The 12,290-nt window shown below is 32.2% G+C and overlaps 1 protein-coding gene across 1 annotated transcript in view; it reads right to left on the bottom strand.

Moving 5' to 3' along the window:
- Positions 1 to 12,290, bottom strand: part of LOC108727158 (uncharacterized) — a 41,568-nt gene that overhangs the window by 16,236 nt on the left and 13,042 nt on the right. The window contains exons 6-9 of the mRNA XM_018455141.1: positions 11,429 to 11,496; positions 9,148 to 9,352; positions 8,528 to 8,673; positions 7,914 to 8,042 (exon numbers count right to left, since the gene is read on the bottom strand). Coding sequence (XP_018310643.1) covers positions 7,914 to 8,042; positions 8,528 to 8,673; positions 9,148 to 9,352; positions 11,429 to 11,496 — 548 coding nt within the window. The remainder of the gene's footprint in view (positions 1 to 7,913; positions 8,043 to 8,527; positions 8,674 to 9,147; positions 9,353 to 11,428; positions 11,497 to 12,290) is intronic.

The raw sequence follows: 12,290 nt of genomic DNA, 5'->3' as shown, positions 1-12,290 counted from the left end.
CGTTAGCTCATGTGGAAATAAAACGTGGCAGATTTAATGAGCTTCAATTTTTCTGCAATTTTGTTCTTAACGGCGGTGCAAAGTGTTGAAGCACCTTAACGACGAGAATCCATTCGATGTCGCGACAGTAGTAGAAGCGGCGATGACCATCTACTGGAGGGCAACCGAGGGTGAAAATGCAGAAAGGGCTCTCTGATATGAATTATTAAGAATTGCGGACGTGTAAGTTCGCTATTCCCAGATTTCTTGATTTTCTGTCCTTGTTCCTGGCAGCAGAAAGTTTCTAAATTTTTCTGCATTCTCGGACGATATTGCTCCCTTGCGCGATTAATATACAACATTTATAAAGAATTTCTAGAAAAAAACTTATATAAAGCTTTAAAAATAAATGTCTAATAAAAAGAAAAAACGTTAAAACACAGTGTACAAAAAAATCATAAGTACAATAAACAAAATATACAAAGAAATTATAAGTATAAGAATTGTTTAACCTTTCATTTATTCATTTTATTTTTTATTTATTTTTTAAAGAATTATATATGAATTTTAATTATAGTCTATAATTCTCTATAATAATTTTTATATTTAATTATGTTTTTTATATTTATTAAATATTGTTTCTATTTAAATAAAAATTGCATATTATAAAGGCGTAATACTTTTAATTTCAGAAATTTAAAGATCTATCGCATAAAATTTGGATGTATAAGCAACGATCATATTCATAGATATCGCAGAAGCACCCAGTACATATCCGTTAGCGTAAGATAGTGACATTGAATTATTGTTAACCTGGTAAATGCAGTCCGGCAGCTGTCGTCGCGCTCGTCGCTGAATGCGACAAGGCATTCCGGTAAAATATGCGAATGCATAATTGAAAAACGGCGCGGAGCGTCGAGAAACCACGGCTTTTTCACCGTTTCTCGAACTGCCGTAAGATGAGATTAAACTGCACCCGTCAGGAGTAACTTAGCGCCACACCGAATAAAGATCGTATCATCGATACTCTCTTTCTCAGGAGAATAATTCGTCAACTCCACTTACGATATACAAGAAAGTCCGAGATCTATCTTCACTCTGGCGCCAAGTCACCTTCGCCGATTCAGTTTAATTCTGTTTCACGATGCTAGAGAGTTTCCTATTTTTAAGCCGTATAAGATAAAAGTGATGTTATATAGTTCTTTTAATAAAATTAATTATTTTACCTTCAGACGAATAGAATAGAAATGAATTATTTAAAGATTATATTTTGATAACAAAGCAAAAATATGTTCAAAATGCAAATTAACTATAATAAATAAAATAACAATGCATTTTTAATAATATATTATTAGAAAAAAATTCTTAGATAATTAAAGTAAAATATGAAATATTCGCAGCATTTCAAATGTCTACATCTATACAATTCGTCTCAAAGTTATTTCAAATATCAGTTTGATGAAAATTGAATATTGAATTAAAAATATAATTAAATTGATTTAATTGTTCAACAGAAAAATTATTTGGCGATTTAAATTAAACACGATTTAAATATGCAATTCGACTGTATTTTGTAGATATAACCAAAATTAATTAAAAGAGCGTAATTGGCTGCATAGAATCTAAGAGCACGTGATATCGATATCAAATTAGGTCAAATTATCGAACAATCACGGTCGAATAATCACGGGAAAATTGTACAAAACGGGCAAAAATAATCACATAGACAATGGGTAGCAAAGTTCCAATTAAAGACAATCGATACTTGTTCCTCGATAGGAGATATTCGATTGCATCTGACTGACAAACGACTAGGTGATTCGAATAATGATTTGAGCGAGATATTCCAAGTCATAAAGTTCTGCACGAGCTTCGAATAGCATAAATCCCGCTCGACGGTGGAGAGAGAGAGAGAGAGCATGGGGGTGTGAATGCAAGGAGGGAGGGGGACAGAAAGTGAAAGATGAGAGAAAGTAAGACGAATGCTGCTCGGCAAGAGCGAAACGAGCGATTTCGAGTCGCCGCGGCGCAAAGACGGCACCCTTCCGCTATATTAGCAAAGTTTTATGACGTATGTAGCCGCGACGTGCAGTCATCAGGGGAAAATGCAAGTTTCCGTCCCTTTCGCTCGACGATGCAGTCCGCTGCTGCTACGAGCCCCGTGGGACAAGGCAGACAGAGAAAGAGGATGAGATCACATTGGGGACGAACCGCATGGGCCAACTGCCACTATGGGAAACTTATGCGAATCTGAAAATTTTCAGACACACGTCCCGCGCGGACAAATTTGTAATGATTGAATATTTTCATTTAATTATTCTACTTAATGAAGTGTTCTAAACCTTGAACCAGATATGGAAAGAATGATTTTGTCGAAGTCTAATCATAGTTACTTCGATCCAACAAAATTATTCTCAGATCTATATCTGGCTAAATCTAAAAATTTAGTCAGATATACTAGAATGGCAAAACTTTTTGCAGCATTACTCATCATGTCTGAGCGACCTATATAATTATTTTCATGGTTTAACAAAATTATTTTCAGATCTGTGTCTAGTGAAATTTGACACAGTCTTTATTCTGACAGAATACTTTAGTTGTTAGCAAAATCATTTTTTCTTATGTACCTATTAATCAACGAAAACGCATATTTTGTAAAAACTTAAATTTATACTGTGGTTTATATACAGTTTTGCTAAAATATCTAAAACCTTAGCCAGATACGGATCTGAAAATAATCTTGTTAAACTATCATCAAAATAATTAGATGCTAGAATATTAAAACTTTTTGCAGCATTGCTCATTATTAAATGTACTCTACACATAATTATTTAAATGTACTCTACACATAATTATTTCCATAATACAATTATTTTCAGATCAGCATTCAGCTAAATTTTTAGATACTTCAGCAAAATTGTTCCTTCTGTGTAGAAGTAACAAATATTCCGTTTAATATTAATATTAATACACAGTTTGGATATAAAAGATTAAATTATTCATCATTATTAAAATATATATAGACGAGAATTTCGAAAATATCGCATGAAATTGAGAAAAAGAAAGAAAAAAAGATAGTCTATCACACACATTAATGATAACAATCATCTTGGGTCTACTCCATTCTCTAAACTCTCCTTTTTCTTCGCGATCGTTGCTTAGCGCGATCCTCGGATCTCATCGGGCGAACCTCAATCTATTTATCTATATATCTATCGCATGGGTCGCCTAGTCGACCATTTCGTTCGAATCGAAACACGCTATCTCTCCCGCTGGCAATGGCAGAAACGAATTCTCGTAATCCCGTCAGACGTTCTCCGTCGAGCCGTTATTTAAAGCCGTCCAACGGGCATTCGATGAGCGAAGTTATCAGCCATAAAATAACTTTAGTTATATCCCAGTTCCAAGATACGAATTTCTTTTTTCTTTAGCTGAACGCATTGTCTAATTATTTAAATTTAACCCCATACTTAAATGTGTTAAATGCTAAGTCAATTATAGTAAAAATATATGACGTTATTATATATAACAACAAACGTATATTTACAGATTATTAGTTTGGAATAATGTATTTTCCTATATTAAATCCGATATAGTATCTTCATTGTATAAAGATATGTATGTGTATTTATACGTTATTAGTTTGGTATAATGTTTTGTTCTATATGTCAAATCCGATTAAAATAACGTTTTATTATACAAAGATGGAATATTTACAGATTATTAATTTGGAATAACATATTTCCTTTATATCAAATCCGTAATTAATTTCTATAATACACAATTCTCTCTCTCTCTCTCTCTCTCTCTCTCTCTTTCTCGCTCTGATATATAATATTTAGAATTTGCTATAATTCCGTGTAATACTTATAAGACGACATTGAGAAACTTTCTTAACGAAACTTTCAAATATCAGAATCAATGTGTAATTTTTCGTCGACTTTGTTTTGCATCAATCGATCGTGACGTTTTGCTTCGATCTATATGACGCTAAACGTACGTCGTTTTCTGCTCACGGCACGCATTTTACACAGTCATACAGGTTCCCGAGGCGATTTCCAATCTGTGATCAAGCGCCGGTCCATTTGCAACTTGATGGAGATATTCTGGATTCGAATTGGCGTGTTGTTCCGATCTATCCTTTTTTCGTGCGAATTTTTTGACGTTGAGAATTCGTTATAATAAAAATCCCCTTCCCGCGCCGTTCAATATTCGCAGGATATATGTTCGCCGAACAGAAAATTTCATTATTGTTTTTCGATATAATCATGTTCAGAGTATGTGGGTCAAATATGTCGAAGTAAAAGTATGATATCGAGGCACAAATATTAATACACATAGACAGTGCTTAAATCTAGAGAGTTTTTTTAGTTCATTCCGAAATCACTATTTAAGCATACTTTATTCGATGAACGTCCCGGGAATGTCTTTAGAACATAGGAACATCTTCTGAACGTTTTTAGGACGTCTCTTTGAGATCTGTGTTGTATGCGTTAGTTTCCAGTGTTTTAATGTGGTTCTTATATTATTTGTCAGATTCTTTTGTTACGTTTTTCGACGCACAATTTAAAAACTTATATTCTATTACTAACAGCAAATACATCATTTATTAACCCCCAAGGTACACCTTTGATTATTCTTTTATTCTTTTATTATTTTATTCTATTCTTAATTGTTTGTGTGTGTGTGTGTGTGTGTGATGTGTGTGTTTATCTATAGTACATATACTTTTCTATAAACATTTAAACTTTATAGAACAGCTATTGCAGTATCGATTAAAACATTTAACATAAATACATCATGAATTATTAAATTTATTAATAAAAAAGACAAGTAGATTATTAACTTCCTATTATTAAAAATTCATAAGTAAGCTTTCTGCACATATATATTTTATATTTACTAAATTTTCTTTTTCTAAGCGATTATTTTCTTAAAACTTAATATTTTTTAAATCTATCATCTGATTAATCAATTTATGATACAACGGCTTCAATTGCGTGTTCTATAATTTATGAGTTTACTTTATTAATTTGTAAAAATTTATTCGGTTGGTTATGCCATATTGGATATACTTAAATCATGACATCGTGTATATGTAAGTCAATTATGAATCACAGAGTTTTAATCGCCCTGCGCGCATTATAAGCGAACGCGTTATATGTTCCAGACACGTGTAAGGCTGCATTCTCGCGTGCAATAACCCGGAGATCGATCGGCGATCTGCACCCGGCTGCCGAGAGATCTATCGCGGTGCGAAGGGTGAAATTCGGCAAGGAACGAGCGGATTAATCGCGATAATTCCGCCCGAACGACGCCGAGATTCGCCGAGAAATTAAAACTTTCGCGAGGACCCGTTATCGCCCTTTCGCACCGACTTCCTGTCGGCTGCACGCACGCGCGTGTATCGAATCGCCGTCGTTCACGCAATCAGCTTTCCTTGTTGTTGGAAAGACGCTCAAAAAGACCTTACAAACTCTGAAAGCACAATCCTACACGTAATGCGAACACGATAAAGACTTAAAAGTTGACCTAGTATTCATATGCTTTATAAATTAAAAGAAATAGCAATAAAATTCAAGTCTAGCAGGAAGAGATTACATCACATTGTTAAAACATATTACAAATTTGAACCGGATATTACATTTGTCGTCCTGTACTTTAATGCACGATGTTATAACTTTCAAAGTAATAGCAATCTACAAGGTGTTTTATAACGAGTAGATAGAGCAGGCTAAATTGAATCAAAAAGTTCTGAACCATTTTATGATTTTCATAATAATTAATAAAATAACAATTAATTCTTTAATGTTGTTAAAATTTATTTTAAATGGTGAAATAATATTGTTAACAGATTTTTTAAATAGTAAAAAGTTTATACTAAATATGATAATATGTCTAAGCATTTATACATTTAATAAATTTATAAGGCTGAGGTATCCTGGATACACAAATAACATTAAAATTAACAAATAACATTAAAAGGTTAATGAAATAATAATAAATAATAATTAATAAAGATTCCCGAATGAGAGAGAGAGAGAGAGAGAGTAGAGAGAGAGAGAGAGAGAGGGAGAGAGAGTGCAGTCGTTTGCGTAAAGAAACAAGCTTTACATGTGTTCGCGGTTGCTAGGAGCTCGGCAAGATGTTTTGAAGTAGAGACTCTCTCAGAGACTGTCCATAAAAAAATCACTTTTGATTAGCTTGACATTTTTCGAATGAGCTTTTAAGTGATGGTGACTAACTGCAAGAATGACAGCTATGCAAGTTTTAATATACAATATTGAAGCGAGAGAGGAAGTTCCCACGAAGGGGTTCCCACGAAGGGGTTCCCACTAGCTAAAATATTATCCCACAGATTATATGATTTCATATGATTTCATCTGATTACAAATAATTTTTTTCACTACATATGAAGTAATTTGGTAAAATATACGATTTTATTTAATATTATACGATGATTTCTCATGGTTGCATATGTAGTACGTGGTTTAAGTCAAACCGGGACTTTTATTCTTATGTTCATGAGAATAAAAGTCCTAATTTGATTTGAACCATCCACGTAATTATCGGATTATACATAGAAATTTCATATAAATTTTATAATGATTTCGAGGACTCTGTCTCACGATTACATTAAGTGGTTACCCTCTCGAGTCCCCAATTCGCATTCACTCTTGCACAGTCCTCCACACGTTGGCATAGCAATGGCTTACTCTGTTATGTACATGTATAGACCTCACTACTAGCACCACTGTATATAGAATAAGATAACATATCTTATCTTACTTGCATCTTATCTTTGTTGCCACGTTAGATAATACGCTCTTATGGCTAGTCTCTGATTAGAAGATCTCTATTTAGAGGTGTGTTTTATATGAATAGTATTAACTCCGCAGGAGCGGCAATATGTAAACTGTTATGTTATTTGTAAAGCACACCTCCAAACATCTCGTCGCGATCCTAGCAATCATAAACGTATGTAAGGCTGGTCTGTTTTTTATGCAGATGCATTTATTTGGGGATTTTCATTATGATTATCATCTCATTAAAATTCTTCAAGAATATTATAAAATTGATAGAAAATTGATCGACTTTATATAATAAGCAAATCAAATTTGTTTTAATTTAATAATCTTGACGAAAGTAGTAAACTTACTAGAGAATTCAGAATATATTTTAAATAAATTTAATATTTGTAATGAACTTGTGATGGATTTATGAACGGATGTATGAACTTTTGTATAAAATACTTGAAACAAAATAGTTATTACTTGCGTACAGTATTTTTCTATGTGTAACGTTTGGGAATTAGAATCATACATCTCAGAAAGGCAAGTAATTATTTTAAAAAATACCGTGCATACATAATGTAAGGTTAATTATTGCAAACATTGCAAAATGGTACTTTTCGATTCAGTTTAATCTACTCTATTGCTTCACGCGAATTATGAGACATCCTGTATCATGTTAGATATGATATTATATTAGATTAAAAAATTATGTCATTAATATTGAATGAAAAAAGTATTTGTAGAGTAAGATTATTAAAAAGATAACAAATAAAAGATATAAATATTTCTACTTAAATGTAAGTCTTATACATATATTTTAGATCAATACATATGTAACGTATAAAGTTTAATTTGTACAAAGTTTAAAGCACTGTATTTTTTAAAATACAGTGCTTATAGTGTGTCGTGTTAATTTTAGAATGTGTTAATATAGTTTTTAAAAAAGTAATGACTGAAAGCTCTATTTACTCGAGGCTTTGGAAAAGGTAATAAGTAGAATAATAAAATTCTGTCTTTCTCGAGTGTGTGTTCCTTTGTCTCGCGGTTTCTCAAAATTTTTTGTGGCTTTATCTAGCTCTCGCACCAAGGTATTCAATTTTCTCCATGCAGTGCGAAAAGGTTCATTCGAGATTCGCTTACCTTGACGCGTAGCAGGTGTTGCAGACTTTGAGCCTGGCTGCTATTTAAGGGTGGATTGTCGGTCCCGAGTCGTGCCACTGCAATCACGTTTTCTCGAGTCGCGTTGTACAAGAAGAGTGTGCATACTGTCTGTAAATGGAAAACGGGAGAGTTGATCTGAGGAGGTAGATACGTACAGTGGCGCGTCATTCGTCGCTACAATTATAGAGGCTTTATTAAATTCCGCACAGCCCGATTTAGTTTTTAATCGACGCGCAGTTTGACGAGTCATTACATTTCTTATTGACATTTCTCATTATCGAGATTTCACGCGCCGATCGGAGATGCTGCGCATTAATTGCATTCTGGGAATTTCATGGAACGCTCTCCTTCGCTGCCGAAACGACGCGGGATGTAATAAACCTCGGAATAATCGACTGATTTTAAATTCTTTTCTGGGTCATTGAATTTGTGGCAAATTGTGTCAAGACAATCTCTCGATTTTGGAATTTAAGCGAAATTTCTATGGAGCCGTAAGCCGCATATACGGTGTTAATCAACGAGTGACAATTTCAAAGTGTCATCTAGTCGAGATTATAACGATCAATAGGAACAATGTGACGGCAACGCCTCACCTGATTATTGACTTCCTTTCTCATGAAATTATCGAGAGATGACACCGCGTCCAGCACGGTCACATTGTTGTACTGCTTCAATAAGGTCTCGTCTTTCTCGCTGTATCCCAGGAACATGAAAACCCCGTGCGGTATACTGTATGTGTCTGTGCAAATAACACAATGCTTGTATTATATGGCGAGAAGAGAAATCATTTTCTGTTGGACTATTCGAAAATCATCGTAAAATTAAATCTGCAGTCGAGTTCAGAAGAAAAAGAAAAAGACGTTTATTAAGTACATTTAATGCAAACATAAAAAGTAGTAGTAATAGCTTCATTTGATATTAATATAAGTATTTTCTTTATATTTATTGAATAGTTTATTATATAAACATTCCTAATTTGTCAGAATTTAAAGTTTTTCTGAAATAAAATTATCGAATAAATTATTCCTATAAAACTTTAATTTATTTATTCATTTTTATAATAAAGCAAATAAAATCATAATCGCATTATATCTATAGCTTACAAAAATAGCATTTAAGTCATACTAGTTTGTAAAGAGTTTAATGAAAGTGCTGTCTAAATAATCGACTTTAATTTAATCGCATCATAATTATGAGAGAGATGATTACTCACCGGGCGAAGGCCGCATGCATATAAAGCCGCCGCTATAACAAAGGCAAGGACCTCGATGCGCTTGGTAGGCTGGCGCTTCATGATTGTAGAAAGCGAAATCCGTCTTACAAGGTAACGTTTCGACGCACAAAGTGTTGCAAACGAGTTGCTCACCCTCAGCACAGACACACAGTTCTGAGCATTCGGGCTCGTCTTCACGATAAAGCTGCGTAAGTAGAATACATTGCATCAATACTTAAATCCATATACTTTAAAAATGATTGCCGCAAGTGTAAAAATTGTTAAAGTGTTATTTATTAAGTATATAAATAAGTTTTCGCAATTTTTTTCTGATGAAAACACGTTCGTGGTGTTTATGTTGAATTCATGTACTTTATGTAAACTATTGTATAAACAAAAATTTGTTGACATAAATGTAACGTTGTAATTTTATTGCACAATCGAAATAAATTTTCCTTAAAGTTTCAACATGAATTTTATATCAACACTTCCATATAGATTTTAATATACATGTATATAATCCACGTAGAATTAATAATGAAATATAATACAGATAGAACTAGAAGATAGTAATATATAGAATTAACATGAATAAATTCACATCGATTTTTATTCTATGCAAATCATGTTGAAATTTTGATATTTTGATAATATGTCATTCATGATATGTCACGTCACATGGATATCACTTCAATGAATTTCTGTCCACGTAATTTACGTAAAATATATAGATTCAACGTAAATATCACGAGTCTATCCTCATTGAGAAGGTAAAAAAGAAAGAATGTTTATATGAAAATGTGTTGTACTATTTTTGTGCTTGAATTCAATTATGAAGCTATGCTCACACGTTATAAAACATCTTACAAGCGACGTTCCGACATATACTGTCAGTACTAAAAATTTATCACGAAATCTATCCAATAGTAAAAATTGATTCTGTGACTTTTATTGTATTTTTAAGAGATGTTCCTTGCTATTTGTTTTTATCATTATTAAAAATACATTTGTGATCAATTTTATTGAATATCGTGTTTAATCTGTTTCTTTATTCTGAATTAAAACAGCACTTGTTCAATCTGAGGATGATATTAATAAATTAATTCTGAAAAGGTAAAATAAATGCTTTGCATATAATAAGGCGAAATTCCTTATTAAAACAAAGAATTTGAATGTGTGACTTATTTTTAAAATAATAAAATCTGGGATAACAAAACTTTTTTGTGAAAAAGGAAATACGGGAAAATTTTAAAATAAAGCAAGGAAAAAAGGAAAACTTTGGAGGAGAAGAAGGGAAATATCGTATCATTTTGATGGAAATACTACTTTGAAAACTATAGAAATGAATTGATTCATGGAATTAGTTAAAAATAAAAATATATTATTTGACTCAAGGGATTGGATTACCATTTCTTTTGATATCTGATAGTGTAAGTATCACAAATTATTCTGGTGACGGTTTTATCCACGATAAAAATAGTGAAGCATGCAAATGTGCACCTTCCCAGAGTTCATTTTCATTTAAATTAATAAAAATGTTAATTTTCTAACTGCGAATTATTATATCAAATTCAAAATACAGATTAGTCAACCTTACTAATGGAAAAATAATTATGCATGAAAACTTAAATACGCATTTGTTAGCACTATTTAAAATTGATCCCGGAAACTTATTTATACACCCAATATGTGTGTATAAAGAATATATAAAAGAGGAATAATGTACTGTATACACTCAGTACATGATACTAATTTATCATATAAATACCTACATTTTAAATTATTATAACAAAAAATTACGCTTTATCTGTATATTTTCTTCATGAACAATCTTCATTTAATTCATATTAATCAACAAATTTATCAAAATAGAATCTAATAAAGATATAAAAAAAATAATTAACTTCGCCATAGTTATTTCTCTTGATACAATTAATTAAGGGTCTTTTAGTTATTCTTAGAATTAAGGAAATTTTTCATCAATTAGAAGAGCTAAAGAGATACGTCGCGAAGTCGTGAAGAAGTTGTGCGCGATTTCCCGTTGCTTCCCTCTTCCGTTTCTTTACGGTAAAAATTCGCTACTGTGCACTGTGCAGTAAATATCTGATTTTCGCTGACACCCTCGCCCACGCTTTCCGGTATGACGTTCACGAAAAGGTTTCACAAAACCCACGCCTTTTCTTTTTTGTCTTGCGAGTATCGGCTCTCGAGGGTGATGGCAGTGAGCGCTTTGCGTCGCGACGGCGATCGCGAGAGACTTGGGAGATTGCGAGTGACTCACCCTTTTGCCCTTGCCTTCCCTTATGTATTGCTGACTATGTGTATTCGACCTTTGAACCACGCAGAAGCCTACAAAGAGAATGACGTGAGAAGCTGTCTTTTTCGCCAGTTTATTTCTCCAGTCCTTTAAAAATTTCTTTTTCCAACGTATCTCACCCGGAGGCGATCTATCTAATTTGCTTTTCGATGCGAAAGAGATTAAAAATTCTTTTTTTTTCTAGCTACTGGTAAATAAACGAAGTTTTATTTATAAAAAATGTAATAAACGAAGTTTTATTTACAAAAAAACTAGTTTGCTTAAATTAAAAAATAATAATATATAGGTTACATAGAATGTATAAGACATATAGATATAATAAAAAAGAAACAAAAGAATTTCAAAATTTAAAGTTTTAAAAATTTCTTAAGAAATAATATCTGCTGACAAATTAGCACTATGAAAATATGATAATGTATGTATAAACGAACCTTGGCATTGTAATAAAATTTAGTAGTGAACTTTCAAAGATTTTACGATAAATTCAATTTTCAGTAATAAATATATAATAACCAATCAAGTTCCAGATGAAATTGCTGTTACGATAAAATTTACGAAGAACAAGTTTATATTACATATAAAATGTATTTCAGAGTTTAATTTGTAAAGATCGTCTATTTTTTAGTGTTAGCTATTTCAATATTTCCATACTCTTAAAAATCAAACTGAAAAAGTAATTAATAACTTATCAGCAGAATGCTTGATATAATCCCGAGAGAATCAGAGGATATTACATAGCAAATGTATAACGTACCAATTATATTACGTAGCAAATTAATTATATTACATAGAAAATTAATAATCATTGAATACGTTTGTACTCGAT

The sequence above is a fragment of the Mycetomoellerius zeteki genome, unplaced genomic scaffold (genome assembly GCF_001594055.1).
Source record: "Mycetomoellerius zeteki isolate Tzet28-1 unplaced genomic scaffold, Tzet1.0 scaffold471, whole genome shotgun sequence".
NCBI classification, from domain to species: Eukaryota; Metazoa; Arthropoda; class Insecta; order Hymenoptera; family Formicidae; genus Mycetomoellerius; species Mycetomoellerius zeteki.
The sequence above is the reverse complement of the archived record's forward strand: the minus strand, read 5'-3'. Positions and strand labels throughout refer to the sequence as shown.